The sequence below is a fragment of the Aotus nancymaae genome, unplaced genomic scaffold (genome assembly GCF_030222135.1).
Source record: "Aotus nancymaae isolate 86718 unplaced genomic scaffold, 86718_ANA_hifiasm-v0.15.2.pri h1tg000079l, whole genome shotgun sequence".
NCBI classification, from domain to species: Eukaryota; Metazoa; Chordata; class Mammalia; order Primates; family Aotidae; genus Aotus; species Aotus nancymaae.
The window spans coordinates 25,502,241-25,526,816 of record NW_026988494.1 but is presented as its reverse complement, the minus strand read 5'-3'; the positions used below and the strand labels follow the sequence as shown (position 1 = coordinate 25,526,816).

General features: G+C 47.8%; 1 protein-coding gene and 1 long non-coding RNA gene across 3 annotated transcripts in view; one reads left to right on the top strand and one right to left on the bottom strand.

The window, feature by feature from the left end:
- The window catches only part of LOC105705341 (uncharacterized), a 171,264-nt gene that overhangs the window by 2,930 nt on the left and 143,758 nt on the right, over positions 1-24,576 (bottom strand). Inside the window, exons 2-4 of one of the 2 annotated variants that reach the window (XR_001104649.2) lie at positions 13,511-13,695; positions 9,365-9,642; positions 6,804-6,867 (exon numbers count right to left, since the gene is read on the bottom strand). This is a non-coding gene — a long non-coding RNA (uncharacterized LOC105705341). Of the gene's footprint in view, positions 1-6,803; positions 6,868-9,364; positions 9,643-9,855; positions 12,330-13,510; positions 13,696-24,576 lie in introns of those variants that run through there. The other variant, XR_001104650.3, reaches the window with a different exon arrangement.
- Positions 889-22,108, top strand: TRIM35 (tripartite motif containing 35). The gene is made up of 6 exons (XM_012435156.2): positions 889-1,372; positions 8,223-8,318; positions 12,141-12,371; positions 16,813-16,835; positions 17,696-17,814; positions 18,778-22,108. Exons 1-6 carry the CDS (start codon positions 938-940, stop codon positions 19,353-19,355), a joined length of 1,482 nt encoding a protein of 493 aa, XP_012290579.1. The 5' UTR covers positions 889-937; the 3' UTR covers positions 19,356-22,108.

The following is a 24,576-nucleotide window of genomic DNA, read 5'->3' as shown; positions in this document are numbered from 1 at the left end:
GTGCATCATATGAAAAGTAGTCTGCATCTGAAGGCTGTAAAGTAATCAAACCAAAGCAGAAATGAGGATTTGGAGGAGCCATCCAGGCCTGCTATACCAGGCAAGAATTGAGCATAGACTCTAGTTATCTCAGCTAAACTTTGCAAGAGTCTTCAATGTCACTGTTTTAATGGGGACTTGCCCATTAAAACAGTGCTTGTCATGAGCACTTTCCACATTTATTTCATTTTAATCTTCACATTTCATGGAGATAGAGATATTACAGCCATTTTACCCATGAGTAAATAGACTTGGAAAGATGATGACTTGTTCACTTTTTCAACAACAGGACAAAAATCAGGTTTTCTCAGTGCTCTTCTGCCGCCTCACCTCTCGTTTCTCCCTACCGCAGGGGGCTGGAAGAAGACTGGCCAAAGTAAGTAAACGACTAATGCAAGAGTGGCACAGGTCCTCAAAAAGGCGCTGCAAACCCTAAGTGGTGACTGCACTCACGGTGCTTTGAGACCCAGCCACTACATCGGAAGCAGAAAGTCGGGATCTCTGGTTTCTCCTACCCGTAGGCCTGAGGTTCCCTGAGATTGGTTAAGGAAGGAGCACCTTTTCCCATTTCCAGCCGGAAGTAGGTTTCCAATGACACGGAAGCCCTATCGGGCCGCCCAGGAGACCCTTCCGTGCTACCGACCCGCCCGGACCTTAGCAGGCGGGGACTGCGGGCACAAGGCCTGCCCCGCTCTCCCAGGATTTCCCAGGCATAACGGAAGTGGGTGGGGCTTCCCCCGAGCACCATCCCCGCATGATTGGCCAGCAAGGCTGTCTCTCAGCGTTCTAGGGGGAGGGGCTGGGCGATACTTAGAACTAGGGCCGCGGGCACGGGCAGCCAGTCGGGTGGGAGGCGCTGTAGCAAAAGTTCTGGGCACTGGTGCCGGTGGCTCGTGCTATGGAGCCGAGCCCCGACGTGTCCCCTGGGCCTTCCCGCTCCTTCAAGGAGGAGTTGCTCTGCGCTGTCTGTTACGACCCCTTCCGCGATGCCGTAACTCTGCGCTGCGGCCACAACTTCTGCCGCGGGTGCGTGAGCCGCTGCTGGGAGGTGCAGGTGTCGCCCACCTGCCCGGTGTGCAAGGACCGCGCCTCGCCCGCCGACCTGCGCACCAACCACACCCTCAACAACCTGGTGGAGAAGCTGCTGCAGGAGGAGGCCGAGGGCGCGCGCTGGACCGGCTACCGCTTCCAGCGCGTCTGCCGCCTGCACCGTGGCCAGTTCAGCCTCTTCTGCCTCGAGGACAAGGAGCTGCTGTGCTGCTCCTGTCAGGCCGACCCCCGGCACCAGGGGCACCGCCTGCAGCCAGTGAAGGACACTGCCCACGACTTTCGGGTAAGAGCGGCGGTGTGGACAAGGCGGCCGAGCCGAGACTGGAACCCGGAACCCCTTGGCTCTACGGCTCCCGCCCCTCCTGCCTGTCAGAGCCCAGTGTGACTGTTCTCGCTCTAGCAAGCAGGACCCCATCTCTCCGACCGAGGTTCCCTACAGGGAGGGGCTGGCTTCTTTATCAAGGTGGGCCCAGGGGCCCATGGTGGAAGAAGGGAGAATGCAAACAGGGTGGAAGAAGGGAGAATGCAAACAGAAAGTGAGAGCTGGGGTTACGGGATGTTCCCAAGACAGCGCCACCCACTTCTGAAGGGCCCAGGCCATGCACCCCTTGTGCCAACCGGGTGTGGTCCAGGTCCCTTTAAGTAACATGGATGTGAGTGCAGCCCACGAGGCCTTTAGCTTGGCACCCTCAGTTTAGAAGTGGAGGAGGAGCCCCAGACTTGGCCAGGGATGTGGAGCCTTAAGATTTTCCCCAAACCAGTCACCTACTTGCCAAGCTGACCCCACGGTTTGTATTATCTGTGGTGAGAGGCCTCTGGCCCTGGCTGGCTGGCTTATTCTGGTTTATCACCCAGCATCTCCATGCCTAGTGTTCTAGTGGCTATAAATAAACCCAGAAACAACTTACAGGGCAAAACTAACATGGAGAATTCTCTGGTATAGGAAGGAAAAATGAACAGAAGATAGGGGTTAGCCTAACTCAGCATTCTCCGAAACGTTTGTTCTTAGCCCATAGGAAGCAATGCATTTTCTCTTGTGACCCAGAACATAAGTGTCAGTTGGAACAAAAGTTTTCTGAACATGTCCATTGTACTCTGGCATTTTGTTACTTTACCTTTTTTTTTTTTTTTTTTGAGACCTCTGTCACCCAGGCTGGAGTTCAGTGGTGTGATCTCAGTTCACTACAACTTCTTCCCCGCCAGGTTCAAGCGATTCTGGTGCCTCAGCCTCCCGAGTAGCTGAGATTACAGGAATGTACCAGCATGCCCGGAGTAGCTGAGATTACAGGCATGTACCAGCACGCTCAGAGTAGCTGAGATTGCAGGCATGTACCAGCATGCCTGGAGTAGCTGAGATTACAGGCATGTACCAGCATGCCTGGAGTAGCTGAGATTACAGGCATGTACCAGCATGCCCAGCTAATTTTGTTTTTAAAATTTCTAGTAAAGAGGAGGTGTCACCATGTTGGCCAGGCTGGTCTAGAACTCCTGGCCTCAAGTGATCGGCCCGCTCTCTGCCTCCCAAACTGCTGGGATTACAGGCATGAGCCACTCCACCCAGACTGTTACTTTACTTTTAAAAATTACCCAGAATGTGAAACATTGAATTTATTTCATCACCAGTTAATGCATGAACACTGGGTAGCTGGTCCGAAGCTGCATGAACTGGAAAGGAGGAGCCGCTGGAGTCCCCAGCACCTGGTCTCTGGGCTCCTCTGTGGCCCTGCCTTCTTTTTTTTTGAGATGGAGTCTCACTCTGTCACCCAGGCTGGAGTGCAATGGCGAGATCTCAGCTCCCGGCAACCTCCACCTCCCAGGTTCAAGTGATTCTCCTGCCTTAGACTCCCAAGTAGCTAGCATTACAGGCACCCGCCACTACACCTGGCTAATGTTTTTGTATTTTTAGTAGAGGCGGTTTTCACCATGTTGGTCAGGCTGGTCTCAAACTCCTGACCTCAGATGATCCACCCGCCTTGGCTTCCAAAGTGCTGGGATTACAGATCTGAGCCACTGTGCCCGGCCCTGCCTTCCTTTTTTTTTTTTAACAATACTTTTTGTTAAATACAGAAGTCTGTTACCGCTCCATACACATTTAACAAAGTTTAAGTGAAGAGTACACATGTCTGAATGAGTAACCCTATTCTGTCAAGTTTTTTGCTTAACATGGGTCCATGTCAAATGCTTTTTCTGTTTCCAGTGGCAGAAGTGGCAGATCCTGATTTGGGATAGCTGGAGTAAGTGCTGGCCAGCCTGGGGGCTGGGGCCCAGGAAAAGGAGGGATCATGGTTCAAGTCATGACTAATTCCTATAGGGTTGGCTGAGGTGCCAATCAGGAGATGGGCAGGGGTCAAGGCTGAGAACACCCAGGCAGAGCCCCCAGGTTGGGGTCAAGCCAGGATTCAAGAGCAGAGAGCCACACACCAGCAGATGCCAGGGATACTGCAGGAGATAAGATAGACAAATTCCAGCCTCAGGGAGCTTCCAGCAGAGACCCGAGGGAAGAGGAGGTCTTAGCCAGGTGAAAGGGTATTTCAGGTAGAGGCAGCAGCATTTGGAAGGGTCCGGAAGTGGGAAAGCCTGACTTTCCAGGCCCTGAGGGAATTTCAGGGTGGTTGGAATGAAGATGGAAGTGCAGGAGGATCCAGGAGGCCTGTAGCTCCCTCTTGCTGTGAACAGCAGCTGGGGGTTTTAGCAAAAGAATAGTGGTATCAGATCAGTGGACACCCAGGATGATGTCAGAGGGGCTGAGTAGTCTAGTCCCAAAAGGATCTGAGGAGAATGAGCTGGTCAGCCTGATGCAGGGTGCAAATCACTCATATACTGGACAAATGGGTATTGATGGCTGTTGCATGCCATGGCCTCTTCCTAGCTTCGTGGAATTCTCATTTGAGCAGGGGGTGTAGACAGTCTATAGACAAGATGTAGTTCTGTGTGATTCGAGGTAGGTGGTTGTGGGGGAGCAGTATGGGAAGGTTCCCCCACCACTAGGTGCGAAGGGGCTAGGTGAGAAGCTGTGTGCCTCGCAGAGGGAGTTTTCCATTGTGTGCTGTGGGGAGCCCTGAAAGATTCTGAACAGGGGAGTTTGTGATGAGGTGTGTGCCTTAGACCAAGATTACTTTGGCAACTGTGTGAGAAACAGCAAAAATCAGAGTCATTCCAGCTAACACTTTCAGTGCTCACTGTGTGCTAGATGCCTTCAAGTGTTCACACCTCAACAAATTTAATGTTTAGAAAACCTTATCGCCGGGCGCGGTGGCTCACGCCTGTAATCCCAGCACTTTGGGAGGCCAAGGCGGGTGGATCACGAGGTCAAGAGATCGAGACCATCCTGGTCAACGTGGTGAAACCCCGTCCCGTCTCTACTAAAAATACAAAAAATTAGCCGGGCATGGTGGCGCATGCCTGTAATCCCAGCTACTCAGGAGGCTGAGGTAGGAGAATTGCCTGAACCTAGGAGGCGGAGGTTGCGGTGAGCCCAGATCGCGCCATTGCACTCCAGCCTGGGTAACAAGAGCGAAACTCCGTCTCAAAAAAAAAAAAAAAAAAAAAAAAAAAAGAAAACCTTATCATCAGGTCCTTTGTGAGTTTCCTGTTACTGCTGTAATACGTGGCCACAAATATGGTGATTTAAAATAGCACAGATTTGTTCTTTTACGGTTGTGGAAGTCAGAAGTCCTAAAATCAAGGTGTCTGTAAGGCTGCATTCCTTTTGGAGGCTCCAAGGGAGAATTTATTCCCTTGCCTGCTCCGGCTCTCAGAGGCTCCTGCCTCTGGCTCTCAGGTGCAGCATTCCATTCTGCGTCTGTTGTCACTTTGCCTTCTTTGACCAGTTCTACTACCTCCACTTCCCTCTCATGAGGACCCTGTGATGACATTGGGCCCACCCAGGTAATCCAGGATAACCTCCCCACGGCAAGATCCTTAATTTAATCCGCACAGTCCCTTTGCCATACAAAGTAACATATTCACAGGTTCTGGGGATTAGAATGGGGACATCTTTTGGCAGAGATAATTATTCAGCTTGCTACAGGTAGGTACTATTATCCCCATTTTATAGACAACGATGGAATCGTAGAGAGGGTAAGAAACTTGTCCAAAGCCACAGAGCAAGTAGTTTTAAAGGTCACCTGGAGCCTTGTTCAGTCCGCACTCTGGTCCTGGACTTTAAGAGAGAGGCTTCTCTCATCCCAGACGTGTGTGGGCAGCTGACTGTGTGTTAGGGGTTTGTGTGGCTGTTGACCACTTTCAGGGCTGGCAGAAGGTACTGGTTGAGTGCCTCCTGTGTGCTAGTACAGTGTGTCCAGGACAGGACAGTCCTAGACCTTGCCTTTGCCGGCATGGTTGTATCATCTCACTAATAGTTACATAGTTTCAGCTCGATGTTCCTGTGAAGGACAGTACAGAATTTGGTGCGAGATTGTCAGGGGAGGCCGCTCTTGTTTGGTGGGGCATGGGAAGGAGTCTCCAAGGAAGTGATTTCGCTGAGATGAGTTGATCGAGGGGTGGCCAGCAGTGAGGGGGGTACAGCGTGGGGGTGTGCAGTGACGGAGAGACGTTTCACATGGGGACGAGAGAGTGCAGGACAGATCCCGCAGGACACTGAGGGCCATGTTCAGGAGCTGAGATTTTGTCGTAAGTGCAGTGGCACACGATGGAAGGACTGATGAGATTTGGGATCCTGGCATCTTGCTTACACCAGAGCTCTAGCAAGGAACAGTGCTTAAAAGGACCTTCAGAAATCCTAGTACAGCATTTATCAAACTTGAACAAGTATGCATTCTTATTAAAGGAAAAAATAATCCAGCAGTGACAGTTAAATTATTTTCATATTTACATGCATACAAATGCAAAACTGGTATAAATAGCACTTGCTCACACCACATATAAGCGATAAAACCAAAAGAAGTGAACAGATTGGATACAAAACTTAATAACATTCCTCTCAGAATATTAATTCTAAAGTTTTATTTTGCTGAAACGAAATCTCTACTCCTGGCCAAGATACTTCTGATTCTCCCATTACTCTGTTCCAAGTGATTACTTAATCCACCCAAATTTCTCTGAAAAGCTCTAGAGCTTTCTTGTGATGGGATTGGCTTTCATTTGGGTCCAGCACCTTCTTTACCTGCTATGTGTATTTCTCTTCTTACCAGGACAAGACAAAGAAAGTTGTATGACTTGATATCAAGTAAGCTGTAAAGCAAATACGAACGCTGGATGGGCGCGGTGGCTTACGCCTGTAATCCCAGCACTTTGCGAGACCAAGGCAGGTGGATCACAAGGTCAGGAGTTCAAGACCAGCCTGGCCAGCATGGTGAAACCCTGTCTCTACTAAAAATACAAACATTAATCAGGCATGGTGGCATGTGCTTGTAATCCCAGGTACTTGGGAGGCTAAGGCAGGAGAATTGCCTGAACCCAAGAGGCGGAGGTTGCAGTGAGCTGGGTCGTGCCACTGCCCTCCAACATGGGTGACAGAGCAAAACTCCATCTCAAAAAGTAAAAAGAGAAAATACAAATGCTGGTGCTGAAGTTGTAGGAACTGAAAGCGTGTGTCAGCACCGTTTATGCCGTGACTTGGAGTAGCATTGTCTTAGTATTGTTTTAGGTTGCTATTAACAAAAACATCCCCAGACACAGACCCACAGGGGACTTGTGAGGAAGTGGTTATATCTCAGTAATGAGAAGTGGATTAAGGCCACTGTGTCTCATACCTGTAATCCCAGTGCTTGGAGAGGCTGAAGCAAGAGGATCGCTTGAGGCCAGGAGTTCAAGATCCTGCACCAAAGCAAAAAAAAAAAAAAAAAAAAAATTAGCCAGCATGGTGGCACACACCTGTAGTTTCAGCCACTTGAGGGGAGTGGGGAGATTGGGGACACTCAGGGCTGAGATGGGAGGACACTCAGGGCTAAGATGGGAGGATTGCTTGAGGCCAGGCATTCGAGGCTGCAGTGAGCTATGACTGGGCCACTGCACTCCAGCCTGGGCAACAGAGATCCTGTCTCTTACATAAATAGATAAAGTACTAGGATAAGAACACAGGTTTCCTCCCTCCCAGTCCAGAGCTCTCAGGCTCTGTGCTGAGCTGCCTTGTCCAGACCCTTGTCTTATCCATCTCGCAGGACTGGCATGATGGCCATTTTTTGCCAGCAGACTCTCCCTGGTCCCAGCTCCAGTCCTCTCTCCCACTTTGGGGTCAACATCTTAGAGTCCCTCTGGCTGGATCTAACCTAAAGGTACTCTCGATACCTCTTAAGCCACATTCCAGGTGATCCGCCCGCCTCAGCCTCTGAAAGTGCCACCATGCCCGGCCTCAAATTATTATTTTTTTCTTAAGAAAAAACTTGAGAAGCTTTCTGAGAATGTAGATCAAAAGGATAAAGAGGGAGAGAAAATGATAGACCTCAGTCAGATACAAGAGGTAGGAATCCAACCTAAAACGCTGTAGCGGTTCTTCAAGGAGTCAAAGAACAACAGAAACAATAATTAAAGTTTAAGAAATGAAAACTACTAAACGAAAAATATTTGTGGCTGCTGATTAAAGTATTCCACATGATCCAGGCAGTGTTAGAATGTCAGGGTGTGGGAGGGGTGTGGAGGGAGGGGCGTGTTGAGGTTAAGGCCTCATGGGAGGTAACTGAACCCCATGGGAAATGACTGGCTTTATCCCCATTGTCAGTCACCACACATTAGCGATTGCAGACCCATCCGGTTTAGGAAATTGCAGAAGGAACCTGTGACCACACTGTCTGCAGTTGTCCACACAGCTCAGTGATTCAGAGCCAGCACGGACCAGCTTTAGGCTCGCCTGGGACACTCTTCTAACCTGTGTGGTGAGCAACATGAGAGAGAGCAGGTCGCTTCTCCTCAGCCCCATCTCCCAGTCTGTACCAGGCTGGGCTAGAGGATGTCTGAGGGCCCTTTATCTCACAGACGTACGTCTGATTCAGGATCAGGACCATACTTACCATCTGTCTGTGACCACGGCACATGGCATGGGTGGGGTTCGGCAAATGCAGCTGAGTTACACTATGTGGAAGTGGAGTTGCAGTTGGAAATGTGATGTGTCTGCCCTCCCTGTCTGGCTTCCAGCCCTAACCTGCCTTCCTGCCTCCTTCTCATTCCCACATCAGGCCAAGTGCAGGAACATGGAGCACGCGCTGCGGGAGAAGGCCAAGGCCTTCTGGGCCATGCGGCGCTCCTACGAGGCCATCGCCAAGCATAATCAGGTAAGTGAACGATGGGGCTGAGTGGGGAGATTGGGGACACTCAGGGCAGCTGGGGAGGAGCGAACATGCGTCGGCCCTGGCTTTGGTTCGCATAAGCTGCCAGGTAGAGGTGGCCTGCCTTACCTCAGATGATCCTGTGCAGCCACATCTTGGACACTGACCGTAGCTCCTCTGCCTTGGCCTTTCTAAAGACCCAGGCATGGTCATGCCAGCAGCCACAGGAGTGACTTAAAAAGCTACCAACACCATCTGTGCTATGGCATGTGCATCGTACTACCACCACCTGGGTGTTCAGTGATGACCTGGGATTCATTAATTTCTTGTTTTCTCTCAGTTCCCACATGCACTCCATCATCAGTCCTATTCCCCCATCTCCAAAATATGTTATTTCTGTCGAACTCCCCACCTCCTGGTCCAGGTCACCGTCCTATCTCACTGGGCCTCCTGCCTGGACCTCATGCTTCCATTCTTGTACATTCGGCTTTCCACAGACTGGGGCAATCGTGTAGAAAAAGACACCAGCCCTGCTCCTTCTCTGCTTAAAACTGCCAGTGGCTTCCGGTCACCCTCAGTACCACCCAGATTCCTTACCATGGTCTCCAAGGCCGTCGCCTGACCCTGCCTGTCCTCAACCTCATTTGCTTCTCTGCCTCACCTTCTTTCTGTCCCTTAGGCAAACTAAGTCTTCTCCCCAGAATGCACACCCAGCATCTTTGCCATTAAAATCTCAGCTCAGATGTTCCCTTCAAGAAGCTATTCCTGATCACCCTCCTCTTTTACTCGATGGCATACTTCTTGGTTTATGTTCTTGATGACACTCCATTACCTGTAATTACCTTTGGTTTTCTATTTGCTTTTTATCCCCTCCCATCAGAATATAATGAAAACAGGGCACACTATTGCCAATTATCTAGAGGAGTCCTTGGCACACAATAGGTGACCAATAAAAATGTTTGTTGATTGAATGAGTGAAATGGGTAAGTGACCAATAACTGTTAATCAAATGAATGAATGGGCTCCCTCTGTCCCCGCTCTGGTTGTCCTACCTGGCACCCTTTCTTCTTCTGGGTCCTGTGTGGATTGGCAACCTTGTTTCTGACTGTTGATCTCGGCTCTGGTCTTTCACTTTCTGAGGTGGGTGCTTCTAGTATTTACCACTCTGTTAGACTCATCCTAGCCACAGCTGAGCCACACCTGGTCCGGGTTGCTGGATGCTGTCCTCAGGAGCCTGTAGTCCCCTCCATCATATGTCCATGGCTGAGATTTAGGCCCAGGAAAGAGCCTCATCAACATCCGGGCCTAGAGTTTACCCTGAGCCACAGAGCTGGTGGAACAAAGTGGAAGAAAGGATTATGGGACACTCTGGGCACCAGGGCAGCAACCGCAAAGCAGACCCATTTCCAAAACTAAGCCCAGTTCTCCCAGCAATCCCTCAACCCCCTCTAAGCTAATCCCCTCCTCTGTGAAAAGAGGGCAATTTCCTCTTACTAGGATTTTTAAAAAACATTCCAATGAGATAATGCATGTCAGTGCCCAACGGAGAGAAGTCATTAACATTTCTGGTGTCTAATAGACCCACAAACTGGTGGGAGAGAGTTTTCACTTTTTCAGTGGATTATTTTGTCATCATAGGTCAGAGCCACAAATATATGTTGAATTCCAACTCCAAATAGAGATTGCAAACCTGCCGTTGCTGGAGTTTGTTGAGTTGTTTTCCAGTAGTCATCATGGAGTTTGTAACTTTATCATTGTTGGCTTACTTGGTTTCCCTTTGTGGCTAAAGCCATGTGACTGGCTTGCCTCGTACAGGACTGGGTTGGGGATGCTTAGGGAGCATCTGTCTGTCCAAGTGGCAGCACTGCCTGCCCATCCCAGGGAGTGTAGGAGTCCCAAGCTTTTTGCCAAGGCTGAGGGTAAGAGGTCACATGGGAAGCCCTTAAGATTCCAGCCTGATTAATGCTTTTCCTGTTAAATTCAGTTAATCAGATTGATGGAAAAGTGAAAGTTCTGGTGCTTATTCCTTTATACTGAGGCTGTCATTGCCACGGTGAGTGGGCAGGAGTTGATCTTGCACCTGCTGGTTTTTTCTGCCACGCTCTGTTCTTGATCTTTCTGTGCGATAAGAATTATCAGGGAGAGGGAGAGCATCAGGATAAATAGCTAATGCATGTGGGGCTTAATACCTAGGTGATGGGTTGATCTGTACAGCAAACCACCATGGTGCACATTTACTTATGTAACAAACCTGCACATCCTGCACATGTATCCTGGAACTTAAATTTTTTTAAAAAGAGAATTACACTGGATTCTACTCTCTCCTGCGCAGACATTATCAGTCTTTTCAGCCCGATAGATTAACCATGCTGTTTGTTCCTCATTTGCATTTCTTTGATTATTGGTAACTTTGTACGTGTTTTCACAAGTATAATAGTCATTTATGTTTCTTCTGTGAATGCTAATTCACATTCCTTTTTTCCCTTGAAATATTTGTCTTTTAGAGGATTTGTAAGAGTGCTCTGTATGTTAAGAATAGTATCGATTTCTCATAAATGTTGCAAATATATTTCCTAGTTTCTCATTTCTTTTTCAGTGGATCATTTTGACTTTTGGAGGGCCATTTTCACTTTTTCAGTGAATCCTTTTGTCATCATATTTTCAGAGCTGTAAACGTACAAACAATCCCTGGCTTATGAGTTTTGGTTTTACCGTGGTGCAAAAGCAATACACATTCAGTAGAAACTATACTTTGAGTACATATACAACCATTCTGTTTTTCCCCTTTAGTCCAGTATTCAATAAATTACATGAGACACGCAATGCTTTATTATAACATGGGCTTTGTGTTGGATGATTCTGCCCAACTGTAGGGTAATGTAAGTGTCCTGGGCACATTTAAGGTAGCCTAGGCTAAGCTATGATTTTTCAATAGGTTAGGTGAATTCATTGCTTTTTTGATTTAACGGTCTTTCAACTTATGATGGGTTTATTGGGATATAACCCCATATTAAGTTGAGGAGCATCTATATTTAACTTTCAGTCCAAAGATGAGATTCCTAACCTGCTATTGCCACAGCACACATTTTGAATTGTTTTTCTAACAGCTGTCATGGAATTGAATTTTTGTCTTCAACTCTATGAATAGTCTCTTATCATACACACTTCTTATTTTTCTGTGTATTCAGTTATCTTAGTCTCTCTTCAAGGCTTCTCAATTTCATACTTTGCTAAGGAATGCCTTTCTTATTCTAAGCAGAGAAATAGTTATTTGCTTTTTCTTTAAGTACGTTTATGGTTTTATCTTTCTTTTTTAACAAACTTTTTGTGGTTAAGATTTAGAGTATGTATGGTTATTTTAATGATTTTTTTAAAATGAATACTTCCTACTGCTCTTTCGGTGAAGCCTCTGGATCAGACAAATTTTAAGTCCTAAGATTGGAAGGCAAATACTTTTTTAAAAAATCATCGCTATTTGCAGCCATTTATTTCCATGATTCAGGACTTCCCTGGTTATGGTGCAACCTAAAGAAGGAACTGAACGTTGTATGTAGGTGAGATGATAGTACTACAGTTGACATCTAGAAGCAGTTATTTTATTTTTAAAAACCCTGTCAAAACAACCTATTATTAGGTTGCTGGACTTTGCCATTTGAAATCTGAACTTAGAAATGTGTGCTAATAAACTATTATGTTGGTATTTTATCTATAGGGGTTCTGTACATGATTTCTTTGAACATAAAATTCCTTTGTAAAAATGGGAAAGTTGCTGGGCTTTGGAGGTTCCCTCGACATCTGACCCCTGACTCCCTCTGCTCTCTGCTGTAGGTGGAGGCTGCGTGGCTGGAAGGCCGGATCCGGCAGGAGTTTGATAAGCTTCGTGAGTTCTTGAGAGTGGAGGAGCAGGGCATTCTGGATGCCATGACCGAGGAGACAAGGCAGAAGCAGCTTCTGGCCGAGGAGAAGATGAAGCAGCTCACAGAAGAGACAGAGGCGCTAGCACATGAGATCGAGCGGCTGCAGATGGAGATGAAGGAGGATGATGTTACTTTTCTCATGGTAAGGAGCTCAGCATCTGGATTCAGTGACAGGGCCAAATGTTTTGGGACCAGCTGGGAGTCACAGCCTACCAGCCCTGGCCAACCTCATGTTCCTGGGGCTTCCTGGATACTGGCCTGGAGGAGCTCACAAGTGACCTGCTATGCTCATGTCATGAAGCTCAAAAGACTTGGGGCAGAGTTCCTTGAAAGCCTCTTATTTCTTCCTCTCTCTTCTTTTAAGACAGGGTCTTGCTCTGTCACCCAGGCTGGAGTACAGTGGGTGATTATAGCTCAATGTAACCTCAGACTCTTTGTCTCGAGTGAACCTCCCTCCTTAGCCTCCTGAGTAGCTGGGACTACAGGCACGAGCCACCATGCCTGGCTGATTTTTTTCATTTTTTAAGAGTCAGGTGGGAGTGAGGGGAGGTCTCACTGTGTTGCCCAAGCTGGTCTTGAATTCCTGGCCTCAGGTGATGCTCCCACCTTGGCCTCCTGGGTGGTTGCACTACTGGTGCACCACTGTGCTCAGCTCCTGCCTCTTCTTTCTTCCTTTATCTTGCTCCCTCTCTTACTCTCATTTTTTTTTCTGTTTCTACCTTTTAATAAAATGAATTCTTTTAAAATAATTCAATTGTTTAAATTGTTTTATTTAAATATGATGCCTTGGCATTCTGTCTTCTTTTTTTTTTTTTTTTTTTGAGACGGAGTTTCGCTCTTGTTACCCAGGCTGAGGTGCAATGGCACAATCTCGGCTCACTGAAACCTCCACCTCCTGGGTTCAGGCAATTCTCCTGCCTCAGCCTCCTGAGTAGCTGGGATTACAGGCACGCACCACCATGGCCAGCTAATTTTTTGTATTTTTAGTAGAGACGGGGTTTCACCATGTTGACCATGATGGTCTCGATCTCTTGACCTCGTGATCCACCCGCCTCAGCCTCCCAAAGTGCTGGGATTACAGGCATGAGCCACCGCGCCCGGCCCTGTCTTCTTAAGGATGATTCTATTCTCTCTTTAAAAAAAGTATTGTTCATTTTTTTTCCTTTTATTGATTTATGTCCTCCTCATGAGCCATTGGTCCTTACAAATTTCCTACAGGGAAATTTCTGGGCTTGAAAGCTGGTCTGTAAACTGGCCAGGGTGGCGAGGTGTCTCCTGTACCTGGGAAACAGCTGGCTGCTCTGGAAGAGGGGTCGCTGTAGAGTGGAGTGGGTGGTGGCAGGCAGGTGTCATCTCCTGGGTGGGACCTTTAGGAGTTCTCCACCTCACTTAAGGCCTTGAACCATGAAGTCTCCTGTCGCCAAAATGTCCTTGATTATAAAATCATTCTGTGTTCAGAGCTGTCTCTGAAAAAAAAAATGAAGAAAAAAAATAAGAAAATCATTTTGTGGGATCTAAAAGATGTGTTTCTCACGGATTCTGTTTAGGGAATTGGGAGTGTTGTCTTGCCCGGTACCCAGAGTGCTTTCAGGAATGACTTGGTTTGTGTCTCTTTTTTATTTTTTACTGTTTATTGTGATATAATTTACATGCTAAGCAATTCAGTCATTTAAAAATGCCACTCAGTGATTTTTAGTATATACTGAGTTATACAACCATCATGACAATTTTAGAACATTCCATGCCTCCAAAAGCAGCCCTGCTTTAGCTGTCATTCCACAGTTCCTCCTCCCAACCCCTGGCAACCACTAAGCTACATACCATTTGTATAGATTTACCTATTCTAGACATTTAAAATGCATGGAATTATATAATATGTAACCTTTCATGACTGCCTTCTTTCACTCAGCATATTTTGAAACTTCATTCATGTCGTATGTAGCATCTATCAGTACTTCATTCCTTTTTATGGCTGAATAATACTCCATTGCATAGACATACAATTATGCATTGCTTAATGATGGGGATATGTTCTGAGAAATGTCTTGTTAGGCAATTTTTTCATTATGCAAATGTCATAGAGTATGTTTACACAAACCTGCATGGTGTAGCCTACTACACACCCAGGTTATATGGAATAGCCTCTTGCTCCTAGGCTACAGACCTGTACAGCATGTTGCTGTACTGAATACTGTAGGCAACAGGAACCAACTGTGAAGTATTTGCATATCCAAACATAGAAAAGGTACAGTAAAAATATAGTCTTACACTCACATGGGACCATAGTCATATATGCGGTTCCTTGTTGACTGAAACGTTGTTATGTTGCACATGGCTATATTGTTATGTTGCACATGGCTAACAACAATTTATTTATTGATTTTTCAGTTGGTCATTGCTGTGGTTTGGTGCTTTGAATATGTTCCTCAAATGTATGTGCTGTAAACTTAATTCCCAATACAACAGTGTTGGGAGTTGGAGCCTAATAATAGGTGATTGGGTCATGAGAGCCCTCATGAATGGGTTAATGTTGTTACTGGCAGAGTGGGTTAGTTGTGGAGAGAATGGGCTTGTCTTGGAATGAGTTTGGGCTCTCCTTGCTCTCTTGCTTTTGGTCTTATGTGTGGTCTCTTGCCCTTCCTCCTTCTGCCATGGGATGGCACAGCATGAAGGCTCTCATCAGATGCTGGTGCCATGCTCTTGGACTTCCCAGCTTCAGAACCACGAGTCAAACAAACCATTGTTTAGAAATTACCCAGTCTGTGGTATTTTGTTACAGCAACACAAAATGAACTAAGACAGTGGTCATTTGGATTGTTTCTGTTTTGCCTATTATGAATAATAAGGCTATAATCATTCAGGTAGCAATTTTTATGTGGACATGTTTTTATTTTTCTTGGAAATACATCTGGGAGTAGATTTCCTGGATCTTATGGTAACTCTAGGTTTAACTATTGGAAGAACTGCCAGGCCATTGTCCAGAGCAACTGTATCATTTTATATTCTCATCAGGAGTGTATGAGGATTCCAGTTTCTCCACATCTTTGCCAAAATTTATTTTTTAAAAATTATAACCAGGCAAGGCATGGTGACTCATGCCTGTAATCCCAGCACTTTGGGAGGCCGAGGTGGGTGGATCATGAGTTCAGGAGATCGAGACCATTCTGGCTACCACAGTGAAACGCCATCTCTACTAAAAATACAAAAAAATTAGCCGGGCATGGTAGCTTGTGCCTGTAATCCCAGCTACTCGGGAGGTTGAGGCAGGAGAATCACTTGAACCTGGGAGGCAGAAGTTGCAGTGAGCTGAGATCGTGCCACTGCACTCCATCCTGGGCAACAGAGCGAGACTCCATCTCAAAAAAAAAAAAAAAGAAAAAATTATAACCATCCTGTGGGTGTGAAGTGGTATCTCATTTGTGTATTGCATGTCATCATTTTCCTGATGGCTAATGACTTGGAACATCTTTTCATGGGCTTTTGGATCATTAGTCGATCTTCCTTGGACAAATGTCTATTCCGATTCTTTGCCCATTTTTAACTTGGGTTGTCTTTTTATTGCTGAGTTGTAAGAGTTCTTTATATATTCTAGACACAAGTCCTTTGTCCGTTTTAGCTCTACAGGTAGGTCTTTGATGCATTTTGAGTTATTTTTTGTATATGGTGTAGTAAGGGTTGCTCCAACTTCATTTTTTTTTTTTTTTTTTTTTTGCATGTCAATATCTAGTTGTCCCAGTACTATTTGTTGGAAAGACTATTTATTCCTCCATTAAATTGTCTTGGCACTCTTGTAAATAACTGATTGATGGTAAATATGAGGTTTATTTCTAGACTTTCATTTCTATTCCATTGATCTCAATGCCTTTACTGATATTAGTACCATACTTTCTTGATTACTGTTGATTTGTATTAACTCTTGAAATGGGGATTATGAGTCTTCCAATGTTGTTCTTTTATTCAAGATTGTTTTAGCTATTCTGGTTCCCTCAAAATTCCATGTGAATTTTAGGATCAGTTTTTTAGTTTCTACAAAGAAGCCAGCTAGAATAAGGGATCACACTGAATCAGTAGATTAATTTACGGAGTGTCTTTGTATGTTTTTTGTTGCTGTAACAGAACATCACAGACTGGGTAAATTATAAACAATACAAGTTTATTCAGATCATTGTTCTGGGTGAGGCCAGGAAATCCAGGAGCATGGCGGCTCTGGCATTTGGTGTGGGTCATCTCATGGCAGAAGGAGGAAGTGAGTGTGCAAGACCAGAGTAGTCACTCATTGCTTGATAGCAGCCTAGGCTCATGATAACGAAACCACTTCACAGTAATGACATTCAGCCATTGGTGAGGGCTCTGCCCTCATGATCCAGTCACCTCTTTTTAGGACCTACCTCCCAACACTGTCACGTTGGGGATTCAGCGAACTTTTGGATAATATGCTCAGATCATAGCAGGGATGTTACTGTTAACATCTTGACAATATTAAGACTTATGATCTATGGAATGCATGACTCCTTTTGAGGTCAAAAACGTATAGATTTCCTCTACATTTGTGTCTCTGTGTTTTTTTTGTTTTTTTCTTTCAGAAACATAAGGGCCGAAAACGCCGGTAAGTTGCCAAAGCTGTTGGAGGGGAGGGGAAAGAGCGGGCAGAAACACAAGGGGTGCAAACTCCAGCGGCCCCGGGCCAGGCAGGGAACAGCCAGCTGGGTGCATCAGCCCACATGAGCTACTGTGCCCTGGTTTTAGAGGGCGTGGTGGGCAATGGGCAGGTGGAGAGAGGCCTCTCAAAGCATCCAATTCCAGTTGGCTCTGGGGCAGTGTTGTTCTTCTGAGTGTGGAGGATCCCCACCCACCATGCAGGGAAGGAGAGCACCATCCTGCACGTGGCTCAAATTCCCAGTGGGACAGCCAGTGTCAGGTCAGCCCCCTCGCTCTCAGAGCCTTAGGTCACAATGGTTTGTGTTGATGGTTGTTGGGTTCACAGGAATGAATGAGGAGGAACTGTGTCTTAGTCTGAGTTTTCTAAAGATGGAAGAGAGTGCTTTTGGTGGGTGTGAGTTCCCTGTGCCCACTTCCCTTTGGCGGTGTGCAAGCAAGGGCCAGAGGACACCTGGGAACTGTTGGACTAGAGCATCCCTAGTGTCTGCACGGGGACCCAGACATCCCATGAGCAGGATGTGTAAGTGTGATTTCTGCCTGCAAGGACGGCAGCCATGTTGGAGATCTCCCGTTTGGAGTTCTAGCTGGGGCAGATGAGCCCTTGGCCTGAATTCTGAAGGAGGCAGCGGCCCATTAGCCTTGGCCCATCTCCCATCATGGCCCAGTCCAGTCTTGTCTTGGGGAAGGTGGCCAGGAAACTTGGCTGAGGGAAGGGAACAAGTCCTGTTGCTGGTTTCCAGTGAGCCCAGTTTGGCCCAGGATGCATGGTGCTGGCTCTGCCCACCATACCCCATTGTGCTTTTCCAGACTCTTCTGCACCATGGAGCCCGAGCCAGTCCAGCCTGGCATGCTTATCGATGTCTGCAAGTACCTGGGCTCTCTGCAGTACCGAGTCTGGAAGAAGATGCTTGGATCTGTGGAATCTGGTGAGCGGGGGTGCGGGCAGGTGTCCCAAGCAGGGTGGAAGCCCTCATGTTAGCAAAGAGCCGCCAGGGCTGGTCTCTGCAGGGCCCACCTCCCACCTCCTCAGAGCTCCCCTCCTCTCTCAGGTGATCCCTCTGCTAGTCCCTTGCTGGCAGGTTCCCGTGCCCTGGTCTTCTCTACTCTGCCCAACACCTCCAACCCTCCCGGCAGAATGCCTTCCTCTCAGGGCCCTGACACTCGGTCCCCTCTTCAGAGAGGGAAGCTGGCTTGTCTATTCAGAACTGTATTTTGTATGATAAAAGACCTCTTCCATCCAGGATCTCCTCTTCCAAGGCGAGTAGAGCCACAGGAGCTGCTGTGTCCTGGTTTTACAGGGAGGAATATCATTGACCTGGGGAATGGTCCATGCTGTCCTAACATCCCTGGGTTGTGTGACTGTTACAAGTCTCTGCCTGTATGAGTTCCTGTGGCTGCCATAATGAAGGACCACAAACTGGGTGGCTTAAAATGACAGAAATTGACTCTCTTACAGTTCTGGAGGCTAGAAATCCAAAATCCAGATGTTGGCAGGGCCAGGCCCCTTCTGAAACCTGTAGAGGAGAATCTTCACTCCTTCATAGGAGAGGTATTAGTTGGTCGCCCACCATACCCGGCCTCTTTCTCCTCTTTTTATAAGGACATGGCTGATATTGGATAGGGGACTGTCCTCCAGTTTTCATCTTTACTAATACATCTACAACCACCCCATTCTTAAATGAGGTCACACTTTGAGGTACCAGGGGTTGGGACTGCCACATATCTTCTGGGCACACAGCCAAACCCCTGCCACCGCTCCAGCCCTGGGCCGCCCCCTGCATGGACTGGGGCCAGGTGGGACACAGTGGTTGGTTTGTGGGGCTGGAGATGTCCACGTTGGCATAACAGCCTCAGGATTGCTGATTCCCCATTTCCGCCTCTGTTTCCAGTGCCCTTTACCTTTGACCCCAACACCGCAGCCGGCTGGCTCTCCGTGTCCGAGGACCTTACCAGCGTCACCAACCACGGCTACCGCGTGCAGGTGGAGAACCCGGAGCGCTTCTCCTCGGCACCCTGCCTGCTGGGTGCCCGCGTCTTCTCGCGGGGCTCGCACGCCTGGGAGGTGGCCCTGGGGGGGCTGCAGAGCTGGCGGGTGGGGGTGGTGCGTGTGCGCCAAGACTCAGGCGCCGAGGGTCACTCGCACAGCTGCTACCATGACACACGCTCGGGCTTCTGGTATGTGTGCCGCACGCAGGGCGTGGAGGGGGACCACTGCGTGACCTCGGACCCAGCCACGGCGCCCCTGGTCCTGGCCATCCCACGCCGCCTGCGTGTGGAGCTGGAGTGTGAGGAGGGTGAGCTGTCTTTCTATGATGCGGAGCGCCACTGCCACCTATACACCTTCCACGCCCGCTTTGGGGAGGTGCGGCCCTACTTCTACTTGGGGGGTGCACGGGGAGCCGGTCCCCCTGAGCCTTTGCGCATCTGCCCTCTGCACATCAGCATCAAGGAAGAACTGGATGGCTGAGCTGGCCTGAGCCTGCTGGCGGCTACCCAGGTCTTGTGCCAGTGCACTGTTTTCTTTCTGCCCCCTTCCTAATGCCACACTGCCTGGGCGCCACTGTGCCCCGCCTCCTTGCCAGGCTCTTCCTTTTGTCCCGTCTGGTCCTTTTCTGTGACTCCAGGCCACGCCTCTCTCCATGTTTGGTCCCTTCTCTGCCCACGGTCAGGAGCCATCGGGTGGCACCTCACTGGCCAGGCTCTCCCGAGTCGTGGCACCTCCACAATGTGAATTTTCTGAATCCTCATTCCAGGACTTCTGGGAATAATGTTTACTTCTAGAATGGGCCAGTTTTAAACCATCTCATCCAGGTGTGGAAAAGCCAGTGCTGAGGAGAGGACTGCCCTGGAAAGGAGAGTTTGTTACTCATGGTTCTGGGAGGAGGGGCCACATAGGAAAGCCCCAGAGTGTGTCAGAAGGTGGAAGGAGGGAGCGGAACGTGTGTACAAGAGACTTCACTGTGGTTTTCTCAGGAAGCAATGGGCAAGGCAGAGTAGGCAGGGAAGACAGGTTTAGGGGTAGCTGGCTTGAGTAATTCAGTGGCTCTCGGCATAGGGGTTGCCTTCTTTGTCTGATACCTCGCCCCGGGATAATCAGGACGGGAATGTTAGTGTAGGGTGTGACAGCCCGGGAGAGCCACACGAAGGAGGCAGCTGGTGCTATTGCTCCTGATTCGATGGTTTCCATAGGAAAGGCTGCTCTCAGCCTGAGGCTTGCTGTCTCTAGGGACTGGGGGATTGGCTAGCCTGGGAGGAGCAGTCTGTCCATGTCAGTGAGGCCCGCATGCCAGAGCATCAAGAGTACAGGAAACAAAGTTACTGCAGGGCCTCTGTGTGGCTGAATCCCTTGTCTCCATCAGATCAGCTCTGATTGATCTATTTATACCTGCTCGGTTTCCTCTGAACGCAGGCTTCCAAAGCACCTTCAACACAATGTTTTTAAAATTGTGGTTTGGCCTGTTCCCTTGCCGGGCCCCAGTTTCCCCACCTGGAAATGAGATAGGACTGGATGAGGACATCTTGCTGTAGTTGCTGTGGAGGAAGTTCCTCTGGTTACTTCTCATCAGCATTTGCAAAAAGGAAAGAATAAGGGGACCCTTTTCAGTTGGGATGAAAGGAGAGGGGTGGCACCGTGGACGTGGCCCTAGATGCTGCGGGAGAGGGAAGAGGAGGCTGGGCCTTGCTGCCTTCTTGTCTCTGCTGACTTCAGCCAGCTCATGCTCACTCTGCCACTTGTGATTTCATCCCAAATTTCTTCCTCCGCCTGCCACCCTCTTGTCTCTGCTGACTTCAGCCAGCTCATGCTCGCTCTGCGGCTTGCGACTGCATCCCAGATTTCTTCCTCCGCCGTGCCTGCAGACTTTCCTGGGCTTGTTTTTTCTCCTACATCTCTCAAGAGAGTTTTTAATCATCAACTCACTGTGTCCCAGGAAGTGGCATCATAATAGGATTTTTTTTTTTTTCCTAAAAGCAGTGTTAAAATCGGGGTCACATTCCTGACCAAGGACTCTGCATCCCACCTCCTGCCCATTCCAGTTCACAAAAACTGACATTTTAAAAAATCATGACTCACACCTGTCAATTGGTTATCAATGTGTTGTGTACACTGGTTACATAAAACAACTTAGGGCTACAAGGAGGGCCCAGGCAGGAGATGCCAGTGTGTGAAGGGGCTGGGTTGGGCGTGGTGATAATGTTGGAAAATCAGTGCATACACCTGGTTGGAGGATGCTCAGCCTCAGAAAAGCTCCAAGCCCTTTGGGAGCCAATGCATCCGAGAGTGTGACTCTCTCTATAAAGTATTTATCCCACCCATCAATATAATTTTGATATAATAAACTTGACCTGAAATTATTTCATTAGTTATATTAAACTTTTAAAAATGTTTTTTTATTTTCACCTTGCATACTGGAAGAGTTTTTGTTTTTAGACAGGATAATTTGAGCAGGCTAGGCCTCTTGAAAAAAACAAAAACCAAAAATGATATTTGAGCTAAGACTCTTTTTCTTTTGGCATTTCCTTTTCAGTGTTATAAGCAACATTCAACCATGTTGTAGCATGTGTGCAACTTAATTTTTTTGTCGGCTAATATTCCATTGTATGGGATGACAGTACTGCATTTTATTTATCATGCATCGATTGGCAGCCATTTGGGTTGTTCCTACTTCTTGACTATTACACATAATGCTGCTAGAAACATTTATGTACAAGTTTTTGCGTGGACGTACGTTTTCATTTCTCTTTGGTATATGCCTCGGAACGGATTTGCTGGATCACGTGGAAACTGTGTAACCCTTGAGGGACTCCCAGGCTGTTTTCCAATGTGGCGACACAATTTTATATCCAACAGGGTATGAGGGTTCTGATTACTCCACATCCTTCAGTGCTTTTTATTATCCGTCTTTTAACTTAGCCCTCCTAGCAGGGGTGATGTGTTACCTCATTGTGATTTTGGTTTGTATTTCCCTGATGGCGAATGATATGAGCATCTTTTCATGCGCTTCTTGGCCATTTGTATATCTTCTTAAGACAACAATGTTTAAATCACTTGCTCATTTTTTAATCGAGTTATTTGCCTTTTTATTATTGAGTTGTAAGAATCCTTTTATAGCCGAGCACAAGTCCCTTTATCAGGTATATGATTATAAAATTTTCTCTGTGAGCTGTTTCATTTCCTTGATGATGTCCTTTGAAATACTAAAGCTTTAAATTTTGATGATGTCCAGTTTTTATTTATTTTTTCTTTTGTTGTGTATGTGTATCCTGGAAATCTCACTTTTGATACTGCCCTTAGGTGCATATATTGTTAAGTTCTGGGTTTTGGCTCAGGGATGGGGCAGTTGCTTTGTCGGCCGGAAGCCCTAGTCCAAGAGTTCATGAATTCTCCCCTGAAGCCCTGTCCTGCCCTTGCCTTCCACTCACCCCCATCATTCTCCTCCTGATGACTGTGTCCAGACGCAAGGCAGCAGCGCCCTGGGAAGCCCCCCATTCTCCAGTTTCTCCCACTTTTGCATCATCCCACATGCACCATTGTCCATGTTCCCATCACCCAGAGGGATCCCACTTCCAACCCGCCCCAGTGCCTTTCTCCATGGCAGCTCTCAGGGTGTGTTGTCACCGGGCTCTCCCTTTATACTCAGTGTATCCTCAGTGCTGTCACATGGCTCCAGCCAGACCAGGCTCCTGTTACTCTTGAAACAGGCCGCCTGCCCTCGCCAGGGTCCCATCATCACTGGAATATTCTGACCTCAGTTGCTCTGGCTCTCCTGGTCATATTGGCTCTGCCACTTACACGGTGTCTCCTGGGGACACTCTGCCTGCCTGAGCTTATTTCCTCGTCTGTAGGAATGGGGCCCCTCCCCACCTCCTGAAGGTCTGAGCAACGTGAGCACTTCCTAAAGCAGAGTCTCAGAGCATGCTAGAGCCTCAGTGACCTCCAGGCTCCCAGTCACATCCACGTCAGCCACCACGTATCAGTTGGTCAGAATGAGGTACACAGGAGCCATGTCCTGTTTTGCTTCCACTTGCTTGTGGGGAATGAAATTTCTCCCAACAAAATTTGATTGCTCAATATCACAATAGTGGACGTCTATCGTGATCCTCATGAGTGATGCAGTGGCAGGAGTTTTCCCAGCTCCTCAGAGAGACATTCAGAAGCCCTCCCCAGCTGGCTCCTGCCACCATGGTCACCACTGTTTACACAGACCCTGGCCAGCCTTGCTGGGCTCGGGGGCCCATTGTTCCTCCTGCCTGCAGTACCTGCTGCCCTCCCTTCATTGTCTCTCAGTCCCCCTTCTCAGCTCCGCGGTGCCTTCCCAGACCTACGCGGGGCTCCCTGGGCTGCCACTGCATGCTGTCCGTTCTGCCAGAAGAGTACCTCAGTGTCGTTTCTGCTTGGAGACTTGGGAGTGCAGGAAGCATGCCATCTTCCTCTTTCAGGTCCCAAATCTGTGGATGCTGCGGGACCATGATAAATGATAATCCCAGCACTTTGGGAGGCCGAGGTGGGCGGATCACCTGAGGTCAGGAGTGAACCTGACCAACATGGAGAAACCTCATCTCTACTAAAAAAGACACAATTAGCCAGGCATGGTGGCGCATGCCTGTAATCCCAGCTACACAGGAGGCTAAGGCAGGAGAATCACTTGGACCCAGAAGGGTGAGGTTGCAATGAGCCGAGATTGTGCCACTGCACTCCAGCCCAGGCAACAAGACCGAAACTCCGTCTCAAAATAAATAAATGATTGTTGAGTGCGTATATGGTTAGAGACGTGCACTGTGGGGCAGGAAAGCTGCTGCCCTTGAAAGTATCACAGACCAATTGGTGGCATTTTGGTAAGGAGAAAGTGGCATGAAGCCCATAGTCCAGGTTCCCGGATCCAGATGTAAGCCCTGCGACTTCTAGGCTGCGTGAACCTTTCTACCCTATGCTCACTCATGTAGAATGAAGATGACAATATCTACCTTAGGCTCTTGTGGGGATTCGATGAGGAAAAGGATAGTAAAAATGCCAAGTATTGTGTCCTAAACCTAGGATAGGATTAACACTTGTTGGCTAATTTTTCAGATGGGATATTCTGAGTGTTGAAATTGTGATTCCCAGTAATGACAAATCCCAAAGGAAAGTGAGAGATTGACAAATAGAAATTACCCATATTGGGAGTGCTCTGATTTCTTCAGATTTTTAACAAGAATGTTTGCATAAAACTCATGTTCATGGCTGGGCACAGTGGCTCACGCCTGTAATCCTAGCACTTTGGGAGGCTGAGGCAGATGGATTTCCCGAGTTCAGGAGTTCGAGACCAGACTAGGAAACATGGTGAAACCCTGTCTCTACTAAAATACAAAAAAATTAGCCAGATTTGGTGGCATGCGTCTGTAACCCCAGCTACTTGGGAGGCTAAGGCAGGAGAATTGCTTGAACCCGGGAGGTAGAGGTTGCAGTGAGCCAAGATCGCGTCATTGCACTCCAGCCTGGGCAAAAAGAGTGAGACTCCATCTCAATCAATCAATCAATCAGTAACTCATGTTAATGAAAAACTCAGTAATATGAGAAAATGGTTATGTTCTAAGAACCAAGAAAAATAGAATTCAAAGTAATAAGTACAGACATGCAACATACTCACAACAAGACAAGCAGGAGGCTGTCTGTAATTTGTGTTGTTTGATTAGATAATCCATTTTCATGG